At 39.3% G+C, this 27,115-nt stretch overlaps 1 protein-coding gene across 1 annotated transcript in view; it reads right to left on the minus strand.

Annotated features, from left to right (window-relative positions):
- LOC121434754 (structural maintenance of chromosomes flexible hinge domain-containing protein 1-like) overlaps window positions 1-27,115 on the minus strand; it is a 142,956-nt gene that overhangs the window by 101,361 nt on the left and 14,480 nt on the right. Inside the window, exons 3-11 of the mRNA XM_041633710.1 lie at window positions 25,844-26,005; window positions 18,024-18,106; window positions 17,364-17,494; window positions 11,086-11,200; window positions 10,863-10,982; window positions 4,803-4,969; window positions 2,462-2,552; window positions 1,218-1,428; window positions 308-428 (exon numbers count right to left, since the gene is read on the minus strand). Of these exons, the coding sequence (XP_041489644.1) occupies window positions 308-428; window positions 1,218-1,428; window positions 2,462-2,552; window positions 4,803-4,969; window positions 10,863-10,982; window positions 11,086-11,200; window positions 17,364-17,494; window positions 18,024-18,106; window positions 25,844-26,005 (1,201 nt within the window). The remainder of the gene's footprint in view (window positions 1-307; window positions 429-1,217; window positions 1,429-2,461; window positions 2,553-4,802; window positions 4,970-10,862; window positions 10,983-11,085; window positions 11,201-17,363; window positions 17,495-18,023; window positions 18,107-25,843; window positions 26,006-27,115) is intronic.

Consider the following 27,115-nt stretch of genomic DNA (forward strand, 5'->3'; position numbering starts at 1 on the left):
TCTCGAACTCACAGAGATCCACCTGCCTCTGCCTCCCGAGTGCTGGGATTAAAGGCATGCGCCACCATCGCCCGGCCAGATTTGTTTGTTATTATTTTACCTTACTTTATTATTTTTCTTCTTTTTTTTTTTTTTAGATGCCTGTTTTCTAATGAGAGTAAGAAAGGATATAGACTCAGGTGGGTGGGAGGATCTGGGAGAAATTGGGGAAAGGATTAACTGCAATGAGAATATAATGTATAAAAATCTATTTTTAATTAAAAACAGATTAGGCTAAAAAATGTATTCCACAACAATGAAAACTCACTCTTCAACTGATGTATATGGTATTAACCGTCCATTCCAAAAGCACTCAAAAATAGGTCTTTTCCCTCTTGCTGCTTTCTCAAGTATTAAGCAATCATCATCATCTTCTTCATCTCTTAATTCTGCAGTAAAAGGGTAAGTGAGACAACATTTTCATGTCTATAAAGCAGGAACAACTTTTGCTACATTAACATCAATTTCTGTAAGGGCATATCAAACCTGCTTCAGATAAATACCACATATGGAAAATTTGTAGTTAAAAAAGACAGATTTCTAAGAGTTCACAACTAATATAAACAATTGCATAAACACTATCTAATATCAAGTAGGAATGCCACACCAGTTGACAAGACTGTGACAGGGTTTCTCTGTGGCTGTCCTGGAAGTAGCTCTTGTAGGCAAGGCTGACCTCCAACTCACAGAGATCCACCTGCCTCTGCCTCCCAAGTGCTGGGCTGCACCACCACCACCCGGCAAGACCGTGGTCTTTAAAACTGTTTCCTTCTTTCTTTTCTTTCCTTTATTGTTTGTTTTTGTTGGTTCAGACAGGGCTTCTCTGTCTGTCCTGAAATTCACTATGAACTCAGAAAGTAAAAGTTTCTGAAAGGTAAGAGCTTTTTTTCCAACCTGGAATTTATATACACAAAAAGTAAATATTTGTATAAATGTATGAAACTGTGAAATAAATAAAGAAAAGCAGGTATATAAGTTAAACAATGATAGCCCATAAAATCATTTTTAAAACAAAAACAAAAGACTATCAGGAATTATAAAAATTATAAACACTATAGTATGTAAGGAAAAACTGTTAGAACTTTTAACTAGTTTTACTAGACCACTAGAAATCACTAAAAGAATACCCTCATAAATCACAACATTCTATTTTCAGGTAACAGATCAGATTGACATACTTGATGGGAAGCATGGATCATCAGGATAAGTTTCTCTATCATATAAGAAGGGATGGTACCGGATAACCCCTTCCACCATACCATCTCCTTCAACATGAGCCTTGAACTCAAAACTATCAGATGCTGTGTTTATATACAATGTCTGCATGTCATCGTTTATTTCCCTTAGGTTGACAATCTTAGGTGTCTTTCCTTTTTCAAATAAAGAAATCTAAAATAAAAATAAATAAAAATAATTAAATTCTATGGTAACAATACTTCCTCAGCCAAGCTCCAACAACAAAATAGGCAAGACTACCTTCACTTGTAAAGTTAACAAAATATACATATTTGTGCATGAGTCAATACTCAGTAAGGACTATACAATTATAAAACAGAAAGGAGTAAATCAGAACTGAAAAACAGGTAGGTCATAAGCACATTTTATCAAAGATTTATTTATTATATGTACAGTGTTCTGCCTGGATGTATGCCTACAGACCAGAAGAGGGCACCAGATCTCATTACAGATGGCTGTGAGTCACCACGTGCTTGCTGGGAATTGAACTCAGAACTTTTGGAAGAACAGGCAATGTTCTTAACCACTGGGCCAGGTCTCCAGCTCGGCATATTATATTTTAGCCTTCTTGTCAGAGGTAAGAAGTGGAACATTTTACATGAGAGTCTTCCCAATATATGGACAAGCAAACGCAGAGTCCAGTACTAAAATGTTCTATGTACCACAAGACTTTCATGAACAAATAAGATGTCATAAGCAGACGTTATCTCTCTCTCCTTGCTTTCAAAAGCATTATGCTCAACAACAATTTTATCTCTATAGAAGAGTGAATAAAAGGGAAACCAAGAGCTGTATCCAAGGCTTAAAAAAAAAAAAAATCTAAGAACTATTTCTCCAGGGTGGAGGTCAGAGATGGCTCAGCAGTTAAGAGCGCTCTTTCAGAGGTCCTGAGTTCAATTCCCAGAAACCACAGAGAGGTTCATAGCCATCTGTCATGAGATCTGGTGCCCTCTTCTGGCGTATAGGCATACATGGAGGCAGACTGTTGTATACATAATAAATAAAGAAATCTTAAATAAATAGACCATCTCCTCATTAGGTATTCAAATAACCAAAGAAATTTGATTTAAAAAACAAAACCAAAAAAAAGAAAAAAGAGCATATTAGTCTAAGTACTGACTAACTTTATATTCAGTATAATTTGGGATGATAATCTATAATATCCTAAGGTGGACTTTTGTCTTACTTCAATATCAAGATTGTTGAAAGGTCCAACTTCTTTAGCAGTACTTATTTCATTCCCTTTTGGTCCATGAATATAGTAATGATAAATATGCCTAAAATAAAGAAAAACATACTTAATTAGCAGAACACCATGGTTCACATCTTCCACCAAAAAAAAAAATGTATTTCCACAATTTAATACATTTACTAGTCAAGCACTTCATCACTGGAGATGAAGCACTAGGGTCTCACGTGGGGGCCGCCTACCATGTAACTACATTATCTAGACATGTACTCCCAGCATCTTTTAAGAATAACATCCAAAGGTAAAATAACCTCTGAAATCTGTTTATAAATTCAGACACAGAGTTTATCTAGGGTCACAGAACTAGGATAAACTCAGCTTTAGTTAATTCAGTCTTTATCCTATAAATTTTAACAAAAGAAGGTAAGCGTCCCAAATTCTGCCTGTTAAGGTTGTTCTAGAAAGTTCTCAAAGACCTGGGAGTACTTTGTTAACAATCCTCAGAGTAGGGGGTTACTCTATAATTTGTGTGGTTTCTCAACCTTGGCATTAAAATTATACCAACATTTTAAAAAGTTAATATTTCAACAAAATTCCATTTAAAAGATCACCAGAAATCTTTGCTGTCTTATTTTTAAAATAAAGGTTAAACAAAGTGTATTTTATTTAAGACATTAAAATGTTTCTCTAATTATTCCTTAAGTAGAAATTTACATACTTCCTTCTCATAAATTAAAAATTAGGTTTGCCAGGCATGGTAGTACACACTTGTAATCCCAGGACTCAAAGGCAGAGCTAAGAAGAGGTCACAAGTTCCAGGCCAGCCTGAGATACACAGTGAGAACTTTTCTCTAAAGAACGAGAGGCAAAGAGAGGGTAGGAAAAAGCAAGGGAGAGAGGCAGAGAGAACAATGTTTATCACCCTAGCTACTCTCTAAAATAATACTAACATAAAGAAAACACTAAAACATCATTATTTTTCTTCAAAATTGTCAATGTTTGAGACCATACTTAAAGAACAAAATAGGCTATGTTATTCTTTATTAGAACATACTATATACATTTTGTATACATAATTTCTTCAGTGGAAAGAAACTATAAAGGGCAGCTACTATATACTTAGAAAAGAGAATCCAATTTCTTTTTTTTTTTTTTTTTTTTTTTTTTTTGGATTTTTCGAGACAGGGTTTCTCCGTAGCTTTTGGTTCCTGTCCTGGAACTAGCTCTTGTAGACCAGGCTGGCCTCGAACTCACAGAGATCCGCCTGCCTCCGCCTCCCGAGTGCTGGGATTAAAGGCGTGCGCCACCACCGCCCGGCGAGAATCCAATTTCTTACATAAATATGTCAGGCAATTAAACAGAAATCTCAAGAAAAAAGGTATTCCTGAGTCAATTTTTTCCTATAAAAAAACAAAAAATGTAAACTCAGTTAATATGTAAGTGTATATAATACAGACTAAAGTATAATAGACTTTGGAGTGAACACTAGATGATTTTTAAATGTTAATCTTGTGAAGATATACCCATTTGAAAGGATTCCAGACTAATGAAAACTATGTAAACAATCTAATAAGAGTAAATATTTAGAGATACAGGAAAAATTAAAGTAAATCTTTTGATTTGGTCAATATACAATCAAATATACAATCATAGATTTCATTGGAATAATAGAATGATATTTTAGTATCTAGTATTATTTATTATTAACATAGGACATTTTAAGAAATGGTTGTACATTTCTTATTTCAATGAGCTAAATGTATTAATCTGTTAAGCACTTATTACTACGTAGTAGATATTCTTGTAGACACTGAAGATATAGACATGAATCAAAGGATTACAGTGAGAGAAAACAGAAAAAACAAGAAACAGTCTGGAAGATTACACCTCTGGGAAGAAGCACAAGAGTGTGACATGAGAATGGCCCTGGAGCAGGACCAACTCTCAAACTGTTCTTTACTTTGTAGCAGGTGTCAAAACACTTGTGCTTCAAGGTCAATACTGAAAACATGAAGAAATCTATTTTATTTTTGAATAAATAAATGAATAACCCTTTAAAATTCAACATGAGAATAGTGTACAATGTACCAATGTGAAGAATACTAGACCAAAGAGAGGTCAATATATCTCTAATTATTTCTGTATCTAAAAGGGGCAAAGGGTGAATTTTAAGCTAGGTTTCCATGCCTGTAATCCTAATACTTGGAAGTCAGAAGGGAAAAAAATGGGAAGGGTTCCAGATCAGTGGGGATTCATAGCAACAGCTTGTCTCAAAAAAAAAAAAGAAAAAGAAAAAGAAAAAAGTAAGCAGAAACATTTCTAGAACCAAATTACTTACGTTAACTGTCGTGTCCAAAGATGGAAATAATTTTTCAAGTACTGTATGTGTTCTGGTTGCACCCCTGTAATAACCACAGCAGTAAAGCTATCTTTCTTTTTCTCCTCTACAATAAGATTGTGTAGGAATCTTTCATCATCATTTGTAATGTGAACAGAATCAGCTGGCTAAAAGGGTGAATACAAACACAACAGATTTAATCATCTATAATTAAAATCATATTTAAGTTTTAAAGTGATTCAGATAGTTTATTTTTAATGTTTCAAAAACAATCTTTAATACTGGGCATGGTAGTGTATGCCTGTAATCCAAACATTTGGGACATAAAGGCAGGCTGATCTCTGAATTTGAATCCAGCTTAAGCTACAATCAGTTCCAGGCCAGACAAAGCTAGGAATAAAAATGGGGTAAATAGACAAGACACACAGAGAAGCTGAGATCAGTAAACTAGGCCGAGGGCAAAGCAATAGGACCCAAGAAGGTTATTATATACAGTTGAACAGAGAGGGGGTGTTACTATATACAGCTGAACAAGGAAACGGACAATTTCCTAAAATGAACAGTCTCTGTACTGGAACAGTCCTCAAGCCATTAGCTTTAGAGGGAGGAAGCTACAGTAGACATTTTGTGAGCACTCTCTGATCAAGAGGAGATACTGCCATTTCCATGAACCTAACCTTCAAGGGAAGGCACTGCCATTCTCCCACAGGTCAGAGGCTTTGCTCGTGTCAACAGCGCACATCCGCTAAGGACTCCATTTGCTCCCTACAAAGAGCCTCAAATCCACTCACATTCTGGAAATAGCAAATCAAGGGGAGGGAAGTTCAACTGAAACAGCTGGAAAGAACTACTCAAAAGGGGCAGGAGGGATGATGTGACAGAAAGAGAGCAATGTGTTCGTTTCCCAGCACCCTCATCAGGTGTCTTCTGGTTAACCACCAACATCTCAAGTTCCAGGGGATCAGACGCTTCTTCTGGTCTGTATGTACAACTGCAAGCCCATGCACAAACACAGCCCCCGCACAAGATTATAAATAAAAACAAGAGTAAGTACCACTGGTACCCAAGAAGTGTTTGCAGCTCTGAATTCAATCCTTAACACTCGGGGAAAACAACAAAAAGCAGAGCTGCTGTCAACCTGGCGGACTCTAGACTTCCCAGAGGCAAGCTAGCCAAGCACACCTAGGAGGAACTGTCGTGATTAGGTTACCCTCTGGGAATGTCTGTGAGGGATTGTCTTGATTGGGCTAATTACAGTGTTAGAAGACCCACCTTAAGATGCCAGGATACTGAACTAAATATTTAGAGAGCTGAGCACTACTTCAGAACTGAGGGTGCAATGTGGCAGGCTGCCCCAAACTCTTGCCTCTCAGAGACCTCCCTAGTTGGATGAACTTTAGTCTACAATGGTGAGCCAGAATAAACTTATTCTTGATTAAGTTGCTTTTGTCAGCACACTGTATCACAGCAATAGAAAAGACATTCAACAAAAGAGCAGCCAATATATGCAGCATGTCTGGAGACTAAGCTCAGCCCTCTGCAAACTGAGGCAGATTACTGAGTTCAATGACAGCTTGGGCTATGAGTACCAGACTATCACAGATAACACGTAAGGCCCTGACTCAGTCAAACAAGCAAAAAGCAAATATATGAACAAACTGTCTGGATTCCTCTCTATTGCTGTGAAGGGACAACACGACCACAGCAACTCAGAAAACAAAGTATATTTAGTTTGGGGAACTCATGCTTTCAAGGATTCCTTAGTAGAGTCCATGAGCATCATGGTGGGGAGCATGGCACTGAGCAGTAGCTGAGAGCTTACATCTGCTCCACAAGCATGATGCAAAGCCTGGTGCGTTTGACATTTCCAGTGACACACGTCCTCCAACAAGGCTATACCTCCTACACGAACAGTTCTACCAGCTGGGACGACCACTCTTAAACCACTGCATTCCACTCCCACGTTCCCACAGCTTGTAGCCCAATCATATTGCAAAAGAAACCCAGTCCACTAAAGTCTCCAAGGTCAGACGGACAGTGCCTTTAATCCCAGCACTCGGGAGGCAGAGACAGACAGATCTCTGAGTTTTACGCCAGCTGGATCTCCAGAGTGAGTTCCAGGACAGGCTCCAAAGCTACAGAGAAATCCTGTCTCAAAAAATCAAAGACAGACAGACAGACAGATAAAAAGGTCTCTTTCCATTTTCTGGTGTCTTCTTCAATTTCTTTCTTCAAAGATTTAAAGTTCTTGTCATACAAGTCTTCCACTTGTTTAGTTAAGATATTTTATGCTATTTGGGGCAATTGTGAATGGTGATGTTTTCTTATTTCTTTCTAAGCCCATTTATCATCTGTATAAATTAGGGCTACTGGGTTTCTTTCTTACTTTTCTCTTTTAGTTAATCTTGTATCCTGTTACATTACTAAAAGTATTTATCAGCTGTAGAAGTCCCTTGGTAGAATTTTGGGAGTCACACATGTAAACTATCATATCAGCAAATAATGATAGTTTGATTTCCTCTTTTCCGATTTGTATCCCCTTGATCTCCTTTGTTGTCTTATTGCTCTAACTAGAACCTCAAGTACTATGTTGACTAGATATGGAGAGAGGGGACAACCTTATCTTGTTCCTGATTTCAGTGGGATCGCTTTGAGTGTCTCTCCATTTAGTCTGATGTTATACATTGTCTTTATTATGTTTAAGTGTGCCATCTTGAAACTTGCAGGCAAATGGATGAATCTAGAAAATATCATATTGAGTGAAGTAACAGACCCAGAAATACATAAAGCCTACAATTCACAGTCGCAGAGAACATAGACAACAAGAGGACCATAAGAGAGACATACATGGATCTAACCAACATGGGAAGTAGAAAAAGACAAGATGTCCTGAGTAAATTAGAAGCATGGGGATATTATAAGAGGGTAGAAGGGGAGGGGGGGAAGAGAGGGGTAGCAGAAGAAAATATATAACTCAATAAAACAAAACAAAAAAAAATTAAAGAGAAAAAAAAGAGGGAAGAACCAGGGCACTATCACAATCTCAACCAAGAAAAACTAAAATCCAACAGTATAAATAATTCAATGTTCAATCATCTGGGATCCACTCATGATCCACTAGGCTCCAACTAGCTCCACTCCACTGGTAGACCACCGTCCTTGGTGATCATCCCATGGTACTAGCATCTCCAAAATGTCGAGGTCTTCTATTGCAACGGGGCTGCACTTTCACCTATAGCCTCTCACAGGCTTTCCTCGTGGAGTCAAGCATGGAGGCCCATACAAGTGGCTCCATCTTGACATAAGGTCAGAGTTTAAGCCTATTATTGCTCAAGCAACAGGATATTTAGCATGAGGTAAAGTTACTATATGTCCTGCCTAGATAACAGGATGTTTGGTCTAAGGAGGAGCTACTGGATGTTTTGCTCCAAATAACAGGATGTTTGACTTAGGACATAGCTATTAGATATTTTGAATAATAAGGAAGTAATCACCCTTGTTTGCTCCTTGTATCATGATTTTAAAAAAGTCCTTTCATCTTCCCCTTTGGCTTGGGGTATAAAAGGGCTATGAAAAATAAACTTCAAGCAGATTCAGTATTCACTAGAATGCCCTCTCAACTCTTTTTTTTTAAATATTTATTTATTTATTTATTTATTTATTATGTATACAATATTCTGTCTCTGTGTATGCCTGCAGGCCAGAAGAGGGCACCAGACCCCATTACAGATGGTTGTGAGCCACCATGTGGTTGCTGGGAATTGAACTCAGGACCTTTGGAAGAGCAGGCAATGCTCTTAACCACTGAGCCATCTCTCCAGCCCCCCCCCCCTTAACTCTTAAAAAAAAAAAAAAGTCGGACTGGAGAGAATTGGGCTTTCTCCCAGCATTACTTTTTTCCAGGCTCATACAAGGATGGCCCTTTAAGCACTGCTTACAGCATTCAACTGCTTTTTTAAATCCTAAGTCCTAAAGTGTCTCCACTTTTCCCAAACAGACAGACAAACAGAGCACAGCTTAGTCAGGCCTATCATAGCAATGCCATAATATTGTATGTACAAACTTCTGGCCCTCTCCTCCCCACCTCTGCACTCCCCTTTTTTTTTGTAGGTTTTTGGTTTTTAGAGACAGGGTTGCTTTCTGTAACCTTGGCTGTCCTGGACTTGCTCTGTAGGCCAGGTTGGCGTCTGCCTCCCGAGTGCTGGGGTTAAAGACTTGCACCACCACTCCCGGCTTGGTTATTACTGCTGTGATTTAAACACCATGTCTATGGCAACTCACAAAAGAAAGCATTTAATTGGGGCCCATGGTTTCAGAAGGTGGTAGGGTCCATGACCATCACAGTGGGGAACATGGCATCAAGCAACAGCAGCCATGGTGCTGGTGAAGTCGCTGAAGTCTGTGGAGTACGAGGCAGAAACAGCTAACTAGGAATGGCATGGGCTTTTGAAACCCCATATCCAACCCTCAGTGATATACCTCCTCCAACAAGGCTATAGCCCCTAACCCTTTCCCCCAAAGATTCAAATATGAGCCTATGCAGGCCACAAACAACAAGAAAATAAGGAATTGGTCAAGTAGGTATTTTAATACAAAAACCACTGATTTCTGAGTTTCATTCTCAGACAAAAAAAAAAAATTTAACATATCATGAACATATTCAAAGTTCAAATTGCCAGCCAAAAAGTGGTGGAACACGCCTTGCACTTGGAAGACATAGGCAGGTGGATCTCTGTGAATCCAAGGCCAGCTTGGTCTATAGAGCTAGTTCCAGGCCAGCAAGGGCTGTTGTTACATAGAAACCCTGTCTAGTTCCAGGACAGCAAGGGCTGTTGTTTCATAGAAACCCTGTCTAGTTCCAGGCCAGCAAGGGCTCTTGTTACATAGAAACCCTGTCTAGTTCCAGGCCAGCAAGGGCTGTTGTTACATAGAAACCCTGTCTAGTTCCAGGCCAGCAAGGGCTGTTGTTTCATAGAAACCCTGTCTCGAAAAGCCAAGGAGTTCAAATCTTCACAGCTATTCAAATTCTAACAATCTGTAGGGAAAAAAAATATCTGCAATTTGGGAAAAATGCTACCCAAAGATAACCAAACACTGTTTATAATTACAAGGAAACCTTTCAGGAACACTAAATGCAGAAATAAAGTGACAGAAATAGAAATATTATAAGGCTATTTAAATACCTTCTTCTGGTCTCAGGTACCATGCACACATGTAGTACAGATAAAAACATGCAAACAAAGCACCCGTACTCTTTTCCGAATGCACTGCATATAAAAACATTTTCTAAATGAGGAATTCTCAAGATGCTGATGTAGGATATGTGGGGTCAGAGCTCTATGCACACGTATTTTCAAAGCACTGGACTATAAATATAAAGAAACTTACCAAAATGTTATCAACACCTTTCTCTGATACTTGCGAGTATTTTGTTTGCTTTCCCACACATTATTCATTTCAAATAAGACATTTTTAAATTGTTGCTTGTGTTTTAAAGATTTTTTTTTTTATCATGTGTAGATGTATATGTGGAGGGATACATCCAAGTGTTAGGACACAGTTGTAACAAAATCTCATGCCTCTAAAGTTCCAACTTCCTCAAAATACATTATTTCAAACACTATTTTCTTACATGGTTTCTATTATTATTTTATAAATAAAATTTTAAAATTCATATCTGGGCCAGAAAGATAGCTCAGTCAGGAAGGCACCTGACACCAACCCTGATTACCTGAATCTGATCCCTGAAACACACTAATTCATGCTGTCCACTGACACACACACAAAATAAATGAATAAAATATCAAAAAAATTTTCACACAAATTTCAACCAAGGTCTGCAACTTTTTAAGTAGTTTACAGAAAGTTTCCTAAGTTAACTTATGTGGAAAGATTTAGCTAAAAAAAAAAAAAAACACCAACAATGATTATTTTGCTACTTTTCAAAGTAAAATATAAAACTATAAGTCAAGTCTTTAAAATCAGAAAAACATTCTGTCCCATTATGCAGTCAAAAGAATATATGTGTAATTAATTGTGAGCTGTAAAAATGTACTGTACCTTTCTGTTTCTAATGTATCCACTATATATTGCCTCTTTATTTTTTTCCTTTTTCTCAAAGTCTTCTTTAGAAAGCACAAGCTCATGAACATCCTGGGAGTCTGCAGGCTTGCTTATCATCTGTCCAACAATTGAAAAGATACATTAACCCCTTACTAGTGAGATTTGTCAATCCCAAAATACTTCATAGGTTTTTACTGGAAAAAAAAAAAAAATCACTTACTCTGGCTGACTGTCCAACAAAGAAAACAGCCTGTTTGCCTCCAACACCAAAATAGGAAATATCACTGTTCAAGCTGCGTGGTACTGGTACTGGCCGAACATACCCTGAATGATCACTAGAAGAAAACATTGTATTAGTCAGTCTTTAAACAATCTACTTAAGAGAGAGAGGTAGGAACATCCTGGGTTAGAGGACAGCATGGGAGATATATATATGTGTGTATGTATGTATGTATGTATAATAATATATATGTATGTATGTATGTATGTATGTATATAATAAAACACTACCTTAAACCTACTATCAAAAACTCAACCAAAATCGCCAAATGCATTCTAGGGCTAATGATGCAATTCAGAAATAGAGCATTTGCCTAGCAAAGCCAAGACTGACCTTTGGGGCAGGGGATTCCATTATAGCCACAGAAACCTCAGCAAGGGAAGATTTGGGGTTTCAGTGCATGAAATGTGAAATCAGCTGATCACAAAAGTTCAGTGAGCAAGCAGACTTCAGTGGTAATACAGAATAGCAAGCTACTTAAAATTTCTAGTTCTCAAAAAAACAAACAAATTACAGCCAAACAAATTTTGACATACAGTCCCTGACAGGAAATAGGGCAGCTGACAAAACCATCATAGAAGAACTGAAAAGATGGCTCAGTGGTTAAAAGCACTGGCTGCTCTGTCAGGACTGAGGTTCAGTTCCCAGTACCTACAAGATGGCTCACAACTGTAACTGCAGTTCCACTAGATCTAAAGTTCTCTTCTGTTCTCCATGGACACCAGGCATGCACAGGGTACAAGAACATAAAATAAAATTTTAAAAATCATTCTGATGAATACTATCAAAGAAATTATTCACTAAACACAAATTTAAAAAACTCTATTTCATGTCCAAATAACAGAAACCATAAAAGTGATCCACCCAGGTGGCTAAATAGATGGCTCAAATGTTAAAAGAACTGGCTGCTCCTCTAGAGGTCCTGAGTTCAATTCCTGGCAACAACATGGTGGCTCACAGGTGTGTAGGATGAGATCTGGTGCCCCTTGATGTGCAAGCATGTATGCACGCAGAACACTGTATACATAATAAAAATCATTTTAAAAATAAGTGTTCCAGTAAATATATCAATAAAAATTTTTAAAATCTACAATTTGCATTTGGAAATAATAACTAAATTCATGGAAGTTGATGGATCATGAACAGCTTTAAATTGGTAGCAGAGTGACCCTATAAACTTATACACAAGTTGAGTTTATTTAGTTTGAAGAATAAAGCAGTTTACTAGTATAGAATCTGCCTTGTATGTGTGAAGCTACAGGTTTACTCTTCAGTGCAGAAAGTGGAAGAGGAAGGAAGATGAACACAAAGTATCTGAAGTCTACAGATTACCATAGCACCTAAAATGTAAGGAACTGCAAAAGATAGAAAAGTATTTGGAGAAATGATAGGCTATGCTTACCAAATAAGGAGACTTACTTAACAAATAAGAGAACTTGAATTAATTCCAAAGAGAATGAAATGATAAAGAGCCATAGCCTAGACACATCAGAGTTCAACTTCTGAAAATCAGAGAAAGAAACCAAGCTGGTGGATACGTGGATAATTCCACAATTTGGGAGGAAGAAGCAGGTGGACTTCTCTGAGTTCAAAGCCATCCTGGTCTATATGAGACTCGTCCTCAAAAGCGAGTGAGCGCAGAAGAGAAGGAAACATCTCTGTGCACTAGAGACAAGTCGGCAGTAAGCCAGACTAGAGAAGGAAACATCTCTGTGCACTAGAGACAGCAAGTCGGCAGTAAGCCAGACTAGAGAAGGAAACATCTCTGTGTACTAGAGACTGCAAGTCGGCAGTAAGCCAGACTAGACTGTTATAAAGCAAGGTGCTGATCATACCTAGAAAAACTAAACACTGAAACGAACCACTGCCACCTGTTAAAAATGTATTAGTGGGACTGGAGAGATGGCTCAGCAGATAAGTGTACTAGCTGCTATCTTAGAGAGGACCCGAGTCTGATTCCCAGAACCCGCATAGTGGATCACAATCATTTGTAGTTCTAAGCCTAGGAATCTGATGCCTTCTTCTGGAGTCTGAGGGTAATGCACAAAAGGTGGATTGACGTACCTACAGACAACACACCCATACATGTAAAATAAAATAATACAAATATGTATATATGTATGTGTGTGCATATACATATGTATATAAGGTTCTTACATGAATATAAGGGTATTAGGAACTGAACACGACTCACAACTAACTATAACGACAACTGTAAGGGATCAGACTCTCCTGGACCCCATGGGTACCTACACATACATAGTAAGCATACACATAAAATAAAATAAGAACTGATGGTAGGACTCACATGTGGGTATATTACTACAGAATTTCAACTTTTACATGCTTGAAAATATTCACATAAAATATTAAGGAAATGAACAGTGCTAAGAAAGATTGTCAACCATTCTAGAAAAAATGAATTCTACCCCACATGCAAAAAAGGAAAACACACAAAAAAGAAAACATAGAAACACCTATCAAAGAGTGAAGAAGCCTGGATAGATGGAAAAGAGAAAAAGAATCTAAATAAAACACTAGAATAAATGTAGGTGTATAGATGGATGGATAGATAGATGAAAAATAGACAGATGACAGACAGATATATGATAGAGAGGCATCTCTCTAGAGCTGGAGTTGGCCCCCAGACATCGGTGCTCAAAACCAACTTTGTTTTTGTTAGGTTTTCTTCCTTCATCCACCCACCTACCTGGACAGTCTCACACTATGGCAGAGGTTAGCTGGGTAATCCTCACTCCTTCAACGTGAATTGAGAGTACTGGGGACTAGAGAGATGGCTCTGCAGTTAAGAACACTTGGTGCTCCTCAGAATACAGGGAATCAGTCTCCAGCACCAACATCACGCAGCTCACAAACCCCTATAACTCTAGCTCCAGGGGATCTGACACCCTCTTTAGGCCTCAGTGGGCACTTGAAGATACATGCACATACACTCATGCTGGTGTGCACACGTTAAATCTACAAGTATTAGAATTACATGCAAACTGGCTGCTTTCTTGGAGAAGTCTCAACTCAAACATCACAACAGCCTTTTCTCCAACCACCTAAGCTAAGCAAAGGAAACATCCATCAGTTCTGACACCTTACTGTAGTTGGTTGTTTTTATTCTTTTGGCTCTTTGTTTTTGGGGGGCCCGGCTCCCAGCTACCAAGTAAATACACATAGAGGCTTATTCTTTCCTATGAATGCCCAGTCTTTGTGTGGCTTATTGCTAGCCAACTTTTCAACTTAAGTTATCTCATCTACTTTTTTTTTAAAATATTTATTTATTAGGTATACAATATTCTGTCTGTGTGTATGCCTGCAGGACAGAAGAAGGCACCAGACCTTATTACAGGTGGTTGTGAGCCACCATGTGGTTGCTGGGAATTGAACTCAGGACCTTTGGAAGAGCAGGCAATGCTCTTAACCTCTGAGCCATCTCTCCAGCCCCCTCTCATCTACTTTTTGACCCCTGGTTTTACCTTTCTCTTGATGTAGGTGGGTCTTCTGTCTATGTGTTACTTTCTCTTGATGTAGGTGGGTCTTCTGTCTATGTGTTACTTTCATTGGTCAAATAAAGAGACTGCCTTGGCCTTTGATAGAACAGCAGCTTAGATAGGCGGAGCAGACAGAACAGAATGCTGGGAGAAAGAAGCAGAGTCAGGCAGATGCCATGATTCTCCGACCCGAGACGGACGCAAGTAAGGATCTTTCCTAGTAAGCTGCCACCTTGTGGTGCTACACAGATTACTAAATACGGGTTAAAGCAGATGTGAGAATTAGCCAATAAGAGGCTGGAACTAATGGGTCAGGCAGTCTTTTTTTTTTTTTTTTTTTTTTTTTGATTTTTCGAGACAGGGTTTCTCCGTAGCTTTTGGTTCCTGTCCTGGAACTAGCTCTTGTAGACCAGGCTGCCCTCAAACTCACAGAGATCTGCCTGCCTCTGCCTCCCGAGTGCTGGGATTAAAGGCGTGCGCCACCACCGCCCGGCCAGGCAGTCTTTAAATGTTAAATAATTACAGTTTCCGTGTAATTATTCTGGGGCCAAGCTAGCAGTGTGGGAGCCGGGCAGGACGAAAAGCAGGCCTGCTCGCCTCTTCACTACATTCTCTATTTCTATATGCCTTTCTTTACTTCTTACTCCATGTCTGCCTGGGTGGTTAGCCCCTTTTCTCCTCGTTCCTTCCCTTTCTTGTTCCTTGATCTCCCTTATCCCAGATTTTTCCTATTTATTCTCTCTGCCTGCCAGCCCCACATACCCTTTCTCATGCTGTACATCATCAGGTGTTTTAGACAGGCAAAGTATCACAGCTTCACAAAGATAAACAAATGTAACATAAAGAATGCAACATATCTTTGCATCAATAAACAAATGTTGCCCCGCAAAAACAAATGTAACACATATTAAACTAATATTCGACAACATTACATTTTCTTCAGTTCTAATCAAGAATTTAAAATGTTTATAACTATGACATGAGTTAACATTTGTTTTTCTTAATAAAACAAATTATAAAGCTATGGTCTTCTTTTTTCCATAGCCTGTCTCTTATAACATCACCCTTGCATCAAACTGAAACTGAAATGCAAGCAGAAAAAGAACTAATAATTATATCTACGTAAGTGGATGCCATGGTCTCAAGGATAACACATGATGATGCTGTAGAAGTTGGAGTGAGTCACGGACTAGGACTGGATCCGAAATTATTTCCAGGTACTAAACATGCATGTATGTAACACACATACACACATACATAATTAAACTGAGCAAAGGATGATTTTACCAAAAATAGAAATTTAACTTTTAAGTTGTTAAAAAAACTGGTTATGGTGTAGAGAAAACTCAGTATCCTTTGAGTCCAGTGAAGGTTTAATTTTAGTAATTTAGATGGACCAATTAAATCTATCAGAAAGGCAGAAAGTTAATTTTCTGGATCCCTTCCCCAAGTTTATTGTCAACTTCCTTTATCTTTTTGTTTATGCCAAACAGATACAAAATCCTGTCCTCAGACTATAAAAGCATAGTGTTTTCATGTAAGTGTTTAAGTTTGTGTTGACATATTTTTCCCTCTTTTCTGAGGCCCAGTTTCTCTGTGTAGCCCTGGCTGTCCTGGAACTTGCTCTGCAGATCAGGCTAGCCTCAACAGAGATCTGCCACTGAGTGCTGGGAGTGAAGGTATGCACCACCATGCCACTTCACATTGGCAACTCGGCTGGTAATCCATTTTAGTCTTCTTGGGATTTTATCATATGAGCAAAGATTTTCAGTGACTCACCTCATTTTGTGGCGTGGGCAGTGAAGCCAGGATGTGGTGCATGCTAGACACTTAAACACTCTTTTAAGTGTCATATATTCATGAAAATATCAGAAAAGAATGATTATAGATAAGTGCTATACCAGGAGTAAGAAATAACTAAAATAACAGCTCGTGGCTATTAAATGCTTACTGTATGACAGGCACTATCTCAAAATTTTACGTTTTCATATCAGAACAATAGCTCAGTTTCCACAAAACCTTAAGAGACTGTGCACATTTTCTAAGTACGTAACGTGACATACAGAGAGGTAAAGTGCCCAACAATAAATGGCCAGGCAAACCAGACCAATCAAAGGACACTGTAATCTTTGTTTTTCTCTCCACTATCTGTCACACAGGGCTGGAGGACAGAGGTGCCGCTCAGTGTCGGGCCCCTGCCTAGCATGCACCACATCCTGGCTTCACTGCCCACGCCACAAAATGAGGTGAGTCACTGAAAATCTTTGCTCATATGATAAAATCCCAAGAAGACTAAAATGGATTACCAGCCGAGTTGCCATGCACAGCTTTCCTGTGCTGAAAGCACTGTCTACAAGCGTGTTCTGATACAAACGTGGATTCTATTCCGAAATAGCTGTGACAATCTGAAAAACTGAGCCTCAAAGTAAAAATACAGAATACTAGTGAATCATATGTAATTCTAGACATTTTCAAGAAGTATGACATGATTTATATAGATTACCCTAAACACCATTCTATTGTCCTAACAGTATTCAATATGTTAATATAACTCTCACAGATCTCAGGAAATACAAAATTGTTCAGGAGAAAAGCACAGTGTTCTGTTTTGGAGTATTTATCACAAAGCCCTGTAATAGAAACAAGCTCTCTAATAAATCCTCTATAACTAAGGGCACCCAGACATCACTAAAAAGGAAAAAGCATGGTTTTGCTAACCTTTCAAAGTCACCTTGTCTTGTAAACTTTGACAGCCTGTACACAGCCCAGTTGTTAAGTTGTTTAGAGGTCATTCCTCTCCCATTATCGACCACTGCAACGGCAGGTTTTCCTTGAGTTTCATCAAAAAGCTACGAGATAAAGAGACAGGAAATGCCAATCAACACTTAAAACATGAGGTTGAGTATAAAATTCAAAGGATCACTCATATCACTGGTATAAGTATAAAAATTACAACTCTCTTAAAACACTGAGTTATATCTAGCAAAAACCCTAGATTTCTTAATGTCTTTAACCTAGAAATACCATGTCTTAGAAGTAAACTTAAGGAAAGAATCAAGGCATATATAAATATACACTATTCCCACATTGCTTCTCATGGCAAAATACAGGAAGAAAAAGAAGACAGACTCCATAACTAACACTGTAGCTAACAAAACCCTCTGCATTAATATCGGAAAATATTCATGTCATATTTATAACTGCAGTGTTACAAAAGAAATTATAAAACGTAAGTACATAAATACATATATAAATAAGCACTTACATAAAAGAAACTATAAAAATTATAACAAAACATCAGATAATTAGTTCTAAGTTTTATTTCTAATTTTTCCAATGTACTACTAAAAAACAATTCTTTATGCATAATTTTCTTACCAATTTGATCTGAATTCTTCTAACACCAACATTGTGAGAAGTAGCTGACAATGAATTGTCAATTAATTCTGCGAGAGCAAATGCTGGAAGAGATTGAGAAAAAACCATTTAACCCTTTCATCCCAGTTTATATAAACATTCCAGTAAAAGGAACTCTCAAGCAACCACTGTTTATTTCCCAAAGAGCTGCAAGAATTAAGTATCACCCTGAGTCTAATGTTATGCATAATAAAAAGTTTCATCACAACCACTACAAACATGAAAAAGATTACATGAGCCTATGGATGACATTCAAATTGCCACAACTGGCTGACATTTAACATGACACATTAGTCTTTAGAATTCTTTTTTTTATGATTTATTTATCTTTATTTTATGTGCATTGGTGTGAAGGTGTCATATCCCCTGGAACTGGATTTTCAGACAGTTGTGAACTGCCATGTGGGTGCTGGGAATTGAACCTGGGTCCTCTGAAAGAGCAATCAGTGCTCTTAACCGCTGAGCCATCTCTCCAGCAAGATGGATCCTCAAACAAGAGGATTATAAATTCAAGGTCTGCCTGGGTTACAAAGTACACACACACACACACACACACACACACACTAATCTGAGCAACCCAATAAATCCTTGTATCAAAACAGCAGCAGTGAAAAGGTGCTGGTTTAAGCTGGGCGGTGGTGGCCCATGCTTTTAATACCAGCATTTGGGAGGCAGAGGCAGCCAGATCTCTGTGAATTCCAGACCAACCTGGTCTACAGAGTGACAGGCTCCAAAGCTACACAAAGAAACTCTATTTCAATCCACCCCACCCCCAAATAAAAGGGAAAGGGGCTCATTTGAGAAGCTAGTCTAGTGGAGAAAGGCCTGTAGTCTTTACCAGGAGGCTAAAACAAGAGGATTATAAATTCAAGGTATGCCTGGGTTACAAAGTGTGTCCAAGACCAGCCTATAATTAGTGAGAACATGCACGTGTACACACACACACACACACACACACACACACACACGGTTATAGAATTCTAAAGACTAGGGGCTGGAGAGATGGCTCAGCGGTTAAGAGCACTGATTGCTCTTTCAGAGGACCCAGGTTCAATTCCCAGCACCCACATGGCAGTTCACAACTGTCTGAAAATCCAGTTCCAGGGGATATGACACCTTCACACCAATGCACATAAAATAAAGATAAATAAATCATAAAAAAAAGAATTCTAAAGACTAATGTATCATGTTAAATGTCAGCCAGTTGTGGCAATTTGAATGTCACCCATAGGCTCATGTGTTTGAATGCTTGGCCTATAGTTGGTGGAACTGTTTGCAAAGGATTATGAGGTGTGGCCTTGTGGAGATGTCACTGGAGGTAGGGTATGAGGTCTGAAAAGACTCCTGTCATTCCCAGCGTGATGTGGGATGCTATGCTATGAATATCATTGGTTAATAAAGAAAGCTAGCTTGAGCCTATAGCAGGGCAGAACATAGATAGGCGAGGAAAACTAAGCTGAATGCTGGGAGAAAGAAGGCAGAGTCAGTGAGAAGCCATGTAGCCACCAGAGGGGAAAGACATGAGCTGCTAGTTAGAACCCTGCCGGTAGGCCACAAACCTCTTGGTAAAATATAAAATAATAGAAATGGGTTACTTTAGGGAGGGGAGCAGAGAAAAATGTATAGCTCAATAAAATCAATTTTAAAAAAGGAAAGAAATGGGTGAATTTAAGAGAGAAGAAAGAGCTAGAAATATGCTTAAGCTATTGGCCAGGCAGTGATTTAATAATATAGTTTCTGGGGATGGAGAGATGGCTCAGTGGTTAAGAGCATTGCCTGCTCTTCCAAAGGTCCTGAGTTCAATTCCCAGCAACCACATGGTGGCTCACAACCATCTGTAATGAGGTCTGGTGCCCTCTTCTGACCTTCAGGCATACATGCAGACAGGATATTGTATACATAATAAATGAATAAATAAATTTAAAAAAATAATATAGTTTCTGAGTGATTTCAGGAGCTGGGTGGCCGGGAACGAACAAGCAGTCTCTGACTACAGCAGCGTGCCCTCTGCTTCATGTCTGAAGATCAAGGTGTGAGCTCTCAGCTGCCCACTTCTGGGCCCTCACACTGCCATCAAAAATGCTACCCCTCTGAAATCATAAGTCCAATGAATGACTTGACCATGGTGATTTATTGCAGCAACAGAAAAGGAACTAAGGCACCTGGGATGTGAGCACACCAGAGGCTGAGGCAGGAAGACTGCCAGAAGTTCAAAGAGAACTTGCACTCCCAACCACAGTTCCTATGATGGTTTAAATCATCAGTTCTGCAGGATCTAGAATCAGTTTGGAGACTGTGGGAATATCTATCTATGAGTGCATTTTTTTTTTTAAGATTAAGTTAATTAAGTAAAAAGACCCACCCTAGCGGCCAGGCTGAATAAAATGGATAAAGCCAGGTATGCTAGTTTTTATTGTGAACCTGACACAATCTAAAGTAGCCAGGAAGAGGCAGCCTTCCTAGAGGACCTGCCCAATGAGAGTGGCCTGTGGGCATGCCTGTGAGACACTGTCTTTATTGTGACTAATGTGGGAGGACCCGGCCCCTAAGGTGACTCCATCTCTAGGTAGATGGTAGCAGAAGGAGCCAGTGAGAAAGCCCGAGAGTGAGTCAGTCAGCACCATTTCTTCATGGTTTCTCCTTGAGTTCTGCTTGAATTCCTGGCCTGACTTCTCTCAATGGATTTTGACCTGGAAGCTAAAGATAAAAATCAATCCTCTTCTCCCTTAAGTTGATTCGGGTTATAGTGTTTATCAGAACTGCAACAAACTAAGACACTAGGGGAGTATGAACGTTCAGCCTTCTCTGCTTTCTCACGAGGAAGACCGGGACCAGCCTGCTTCCTGTTCCTGCTATGTCTTTTTGTCTGTGATGAAATGTAAAACTGAAAACACGCTTTTCCTTAAATTATTTTTTGCCAGGTATTTTATCATAGTAACAGAAAGAATTTTATATTTTTACTATACAAACAAAACCAAAAACAATGTGTTACATAATGCTTTCACTATTTTCTCCAAATTAAAACATTCCCTCCTACAAACCCTCAAGACCTAGGAAGTAAAACTGACAAGGCTCTAGACTCAATAGGCCCAAGCCAGGCATGGTGGCACACATCTTTAATCTCAGGACTCAGGGCAGAAACAGGGAGATTTGTGTCCATGTGAGGCCATCCTGGTCTACATAGGGAGTTTTAAGCCAGCCAGAGCTACAAAGTGAGATTCTGTCTCAAAAAAACAATAAACAAACAAAAAAAACAAACTAGGCCCAGAAAGCTCTTGAATTTTACAAGATTCCCCAGAGTTATCTCCAATGCTATAAAGGCAATAGGCAGTTGAGCTGAACTATCTCTAAGTTGCACAGGGAGCTGCAAGATAACAGCTTTCAATCGCCATGCAAAGTGGGCTTCTTAGTGACACAGTTGCTTTTAAATCACTCATGCTCCTATAAGCAACCATAATAAAGTCACAGGGCTTTGCTAAGCTAGACTATGTTGGGATGGTTTCTTTGGTTGTATCTGTTCACACCTCTTCCAGAAAATCCATACAAGTGGCAAGACATGTGTCCATCCTACTGATTCCCGGCATACTGCCAACTTTACATTCAATTCATTATTGGCAGCACTATTTTATATTCTCCTCCCTAAAAAGCAACCATTCAATCATTTCTCACATTTATTTCTCTAAAAAGAAACAATACACCTTTAATCCCAGCACTCAGCAGCTCTCCGAGTTTGAGGACAGCCAGGGATATACAAGAAAACCAGACTTGAAAAAAACAAAACAAAACAAACAAACAAAAGAAGTAAAGAAGAAAAAGAAACAATACATGCCTGTTATCTAAGAACTTGGAAGACTGAAGCAAGAAGAATTTGAGTTTGGGAGCAAGCCTGGGCTACACAGTGAGACCCATCTCAAAATACAAAACAGAAAGAGAAAGGAAGGATGGTTATACCAAATTTTATCTTCATTTCACAGAAATTTAACCCAACTAAAACTCACTGACCAACATGATAGCTCTCTGGCAAGTGCTCTAAGTACTTAAGTGACAACCAGATTGGTAAGCAAATTTACCACAAATTAGGTATGCATATGGATCAGGCTTCTGACAACAATAACTAGGAAATAAAGACATAAGAAAGAAAAAAGTACAGAACTTAATTTACAAAAGGAAAAAGGTCCAGGTGGTGGGACACACCTTTAATCCCAGCACTTGGGAGGCAAAGGCAACTGGATCTCTGTGAGTTTGTGGCTAGCCTGGTCCTAGTTCCAGGACAGTCAAGGCTACACAGAAGAAACCCTGTCTCAAAACACCACACTTCCTTCCACCATCCCACCTCCACAAAAGGAAAGGGAAATGGAACACTGAGACAAGTTTGAATTTCTGCCTCTAGAAATATATACAATTTAAATACAATGCTTACTCTATCAAATTCAACCAATAGCAATGTTACATAGGAAGCAAGAACAGACACTCTCCTTAATGACAAAGAGGCTAGAAAGTCAGAGGTAAAGCTTTTGTTTCACTGACATACATACAATGAAAATCAGATCTGTCTACTCAAAGAAAATATATAAAAGAAATGATGAACATGACTTGAAGACATGGCTGCAACAAAGCAAGGAAGAACCGGAAGCAAAGGAAAGAAAGAAAAGATCTTGGGACACACTGAAGAGTTGAAGAAGTCAAAACCAGAGTTTCAGCAGAGATTCTCCACATATTGATGTCATCATGGCATAGCTGAAAACCGGTACAGTGAATCTGTACACTAGTAACTAAGCTACATTGACAGTTTTTACAATGAATGTATTTGTTGAGTACACAGTAAATATTCAGAAATTTATCCCCAAAGAAGTTATTTAAAGTTGACTCAGAATTCACACATTTAAGCACCTCTCATCTGCCAGGCACTGCTCCAGGGACTGCATAATGCAAAGATTTTATTCCTATGAGTTCAATATTTCACAGGAAGATGGGAAATAAAATGCAATCATGGACAGGTTAGACAGCTCATTACGTAAAGGTGCATGTCATCAAGCCTGACTACCCGGGTTCTATCGCTAGGCTCACATAGGAGAGAAGCAGCTCCTATGAGCTGCCCTCTGATCTCCACATGCACACATGCGCACCTCTGTACATATGCCCTCACACATACAAGTAAATAAATAAATGTAAAGTTTAAAAACTATAATCACACCTTCATTCTCAGCACTCAGGAGGCAGAGGCAGGTGGATCTCTGTGAGTTCAAGCTCAGCCTGGTCAACAGCCTGGCCACATAGAGAAACCCTAAATAAATAAATATATAAAATTAAAAAATAACATAATCACAGTCGGATGTGGTAGTGCCAATCTTTATCCCAGCACTCGGGATACAGAAACAAGTGGATCTCTATGAGTATGAGGTCAGATTGGTCTACACAGCAGGGGATCTGGGGAGGGGGTCCTGCTACAAAGTGAAATCCTGCCTTAAAAACAAAGGGGGCTAAAAACAGAAGAGAAAAGAGAGAGAAAATAAATGATTACAGTAAATATGGTGGTTTGAATAATAACAGCCACTACAGACTTGATCCCTCCCCAGTCGGTAGAACTATTTGAAAAAGGACTAGGAGGTGTGACCCTGTTGAAGGAGGCGTGTCATTAAGCCTGGACTCCGAAGTTTCAAAGGCCCATACCATTCCATTCAGCTTCTTCCCACCTCCAACTTGTGGGTTAGATATAAACTCTCAGCTACTGCTCCAGCACCATGTCTGCCTGTTCCACACCCTCTGGAACTCTTAGCCCCAACTTAAATGCTTTCTTTTTAAGTGGTCTTGGCCAGCCATGGTGTCTCTTCACAGCAACAGAAAAGCAATTAAGACAGTAGGTAGGTAAATTCTACAGCCTATTACAAAGTAGCACATGCTATAGAGTAAAATGAGCAAAGAGATCAAATAGCAAAGGCACAGGTATACACATAATTTAAAATAAAAATAAATCTTTAAAGTTTAAGCTGGATGTGTTGTCATATGCCTTTAATTCCAGCACTCAGGAGGAAGAGTCGGGAGGATCTCTGTGAGTTTGAGGTCAGCCTGGTCTACAGAGTGAGTTCCAGGACAGTCAGGACTACACAGTGAAACCCTGTATGGTAAAACAAAACAAACCAACAAAAAATCAACTAATAGGAAAAGTTCTGAAATGATAAGCACCAAAGTGTTAGTGATGATTATATTCAGATCGTAGCAATATGGTTATTTTCATATTCTATTCACTTATCTCTAATTTTTTAATTTCTAACAATAAAACACATTTAAGAAAAAAGAATTTGGGGCTGGAAAGATGTCTCAGTCTATTAACAGTACTGGCTGCTCTTTCAAAGGACCTGAGTTCAATTCCTAGCACCCACATGGCAGTTCACAACTGTCTGTAACTGCAGTTCCAGGGGATCTGGCATCCTCACACAGACATGCAGGCAAAACCCAATGTACATTACAAATAAATAATTTTAATATGATTTATAACGAACATATTAATAGCATAAAGTACTTTGACAGAGTCTAGGAAGAAGTTCCGGTAAACCATCTCATATAGTCTATAAGGATAAACCAGTAAGGCTATAAAGGTTTAGGAAAAGATTAAAGACATCTATTTTTTATATTTTATCTGTGTAAATTTACAAAGTAAGAACTGATTATAACTCAGCAATAGAATGTTTATCTTATTATGTGCAAGGCTCTGGATTTAATCCACAGTTACTAAATACAAATAAATAAATGGAAGGTAAAGGGCATTTTCATATCTGGAGGCAGTTTACAGCAAGACAGGAAGATGCTTAACTGCAAGATAAAGTGCATCCAGCCCTATTAATGGGCTCAATGTTTACTTTATTTTTACTTAAAGTTGACTTCTGTGCTGGAGAGAGGGCTCAACGGGTAAAACATCTCCTGTGCAAGCTTAATAACTTTGGATCTCCAGAACCCACGTGAAAGCCGGTGTGCAGTAATGCACGCACCTGTAACCTCTGTGCTCCTACAGCACAGACTAGAGACTCTGGCGGCCACAGCAGTGCACGTGGTAGAAGACAAGGAGTTGTCTTCTGACTTTCACATGTACACTGTGGCACACACATCACACATAATGAAAAGAAAAAAAGCCAGGCAGTGGTGTGTACCTTTAATCCCAGCACTCAGAAGGCAGAGGCAGGGGGATCTCTGTGACTTCAAGGCCAGCCTGATCTACAGAATGAGTTCCAGGACAAGCGCCAAAGCTACAGAGAAACCCTGTTCCGAAAAACCAAAAGTAAATAAATAAAAAAAAGGTTGGGCTAGAGAGACAGACCAGCAGTTCAGAGCAGTTGCTGCTTTTGAGGAAAGCCCCAGGTTGGTTTTCAGGGCTCCCTGTGGCATACATCCACACAAATGCATAAACATATACGTGAATAAATTTAAATAGTTTTAAAACAAAGAAAAAATCCCAATTTCAGTTGGATCTATACAAAGAAACTAAGAAAGTAGATCAAAAGGAGTTTCCCTTATAATAAAGTAGAATGAAAAGATCTACAGAATATGAAGGAATGGCATTAACAACTTCTAAATACTGTGCAGGGGCTGGAGAGATGGCTCAGTGGTTAAGAGCACTGACTGCTCTCTCAGAGAACCTGGGTTCAATGTGCAGTACACACATGGTAGCTCACAACTGTGTATAACTCCAGTTCTGGAGGACCAAACACCCAAGAAAAACATCAATGTATACAGAATGAAAATACATGAAATTTTTTAAAAAATCAAAAATTGTACAAATTACTTACGCAAAGGATTCTGTCCTTCACTTGCATAATATTCATACATGCCACTTTTAACCAGAGTGTCATAGTGAGGCAGGAAGTCAATTCTTTCTTTTGTTGCTGTTAATAGCGATTGGTCAACTGACTGTAGCAGGTACAGAGTGACTCCGTCTTTAACAGCTTCATCTGTAATTGAGAGTTACAATTGTTAACTGCTAGGGTAGATCAGAAACGCAATGAATTTATTCTGAATACACATATCTCATGTATGAAATGCACTTAACAGTATAGGTAAACTGTCAATGGCTCTACCTAACACATTCCAGTTGTGAATACAAAGAGCATCAATACAACAGGCATAAACATTTCCACAATTCTAAAATACTCAAATAAATATCTAAATTTATTTTGTTGTTGTTATTAATGTGTATGTGTGCACATGAGCACAAATGGGGGCAAATGCATGTCACAGTACACACGTAGGTCTGAAGACAGCCGGGGGGTGGTGGGCAAATGCATGTCACAGTACACACGTAGGTCTGAAGACAGCCGGGGGGTGGTGGGCAAATGCATGTCACAGTACACACATAGGTCTGAAGACAGCCGGGGGGTGGTGGGCAAATGCATGTCACAGTACACACGTAGGTCTGAAGACAGCCGGGGGGTGGGGGGCAAATGCATGTCACAGTACACACGTAGGTCTGAAGACAGCCGGGGGGGGGGGTGGGCAAATGCATGTCACAGTACACACGTAGGTCTGAAGACAGCCGGGGGGTGGTGGGCAAATGCATGTCACAGTACACACGTAGGTCTGAAGACAGCCGGGGGGTGGTGGGCAAATGCATGTCACAGTACACACGTAGGTCTGAAGACAGCCGGGGGGTGGGGGGCAAATGCATGTCACAGTACACACGTAGGTCTGAAGACAGCCGGGGGGTGGGGGGCAAATGCATGTCACAGTACACACGTAGGTCTGAAGACAGCCGGAGGGTGGGGGGCAAATGCATGTCACAGTACACACGTAGGCCTGAAGACAGCCGGGGGGTGGTGGGCAAATGCATGTCACAGTACACACATAGGTCTGAAGACAGCCCGGGGGGTGGTGGGCAAATGCATGTCACAGTACACACGTAGGTCTGAAGACAGCGGGGGGTGGTGGGCAAATGCATGTCACAGTACACACGTAGGTCTGAAGACAGCCGGGGGGTGGTGTATACACTTTAATCCCAGCACTCAGGAGGCAGAGGCAGGTGGATGTCTATAAGGCCAGCCTGGTCTACAGAGTGAGTTCCAGAG

This window comes from Microtus oregoni, unplaced genomic scaffold (assembly GCF_018167655.1).
Source record: "Microtus oregoni isolate MIOR12 unplaced genomic scaffold, Mior012 000044F_ref0000062, whole genome shotgun sequence".
Lineage (NCBI taxonomy): Eukaryota > Metazoa > Chordata > Mammalia > Rodentia > Cricetidae > Microtus > Microtus oregoni.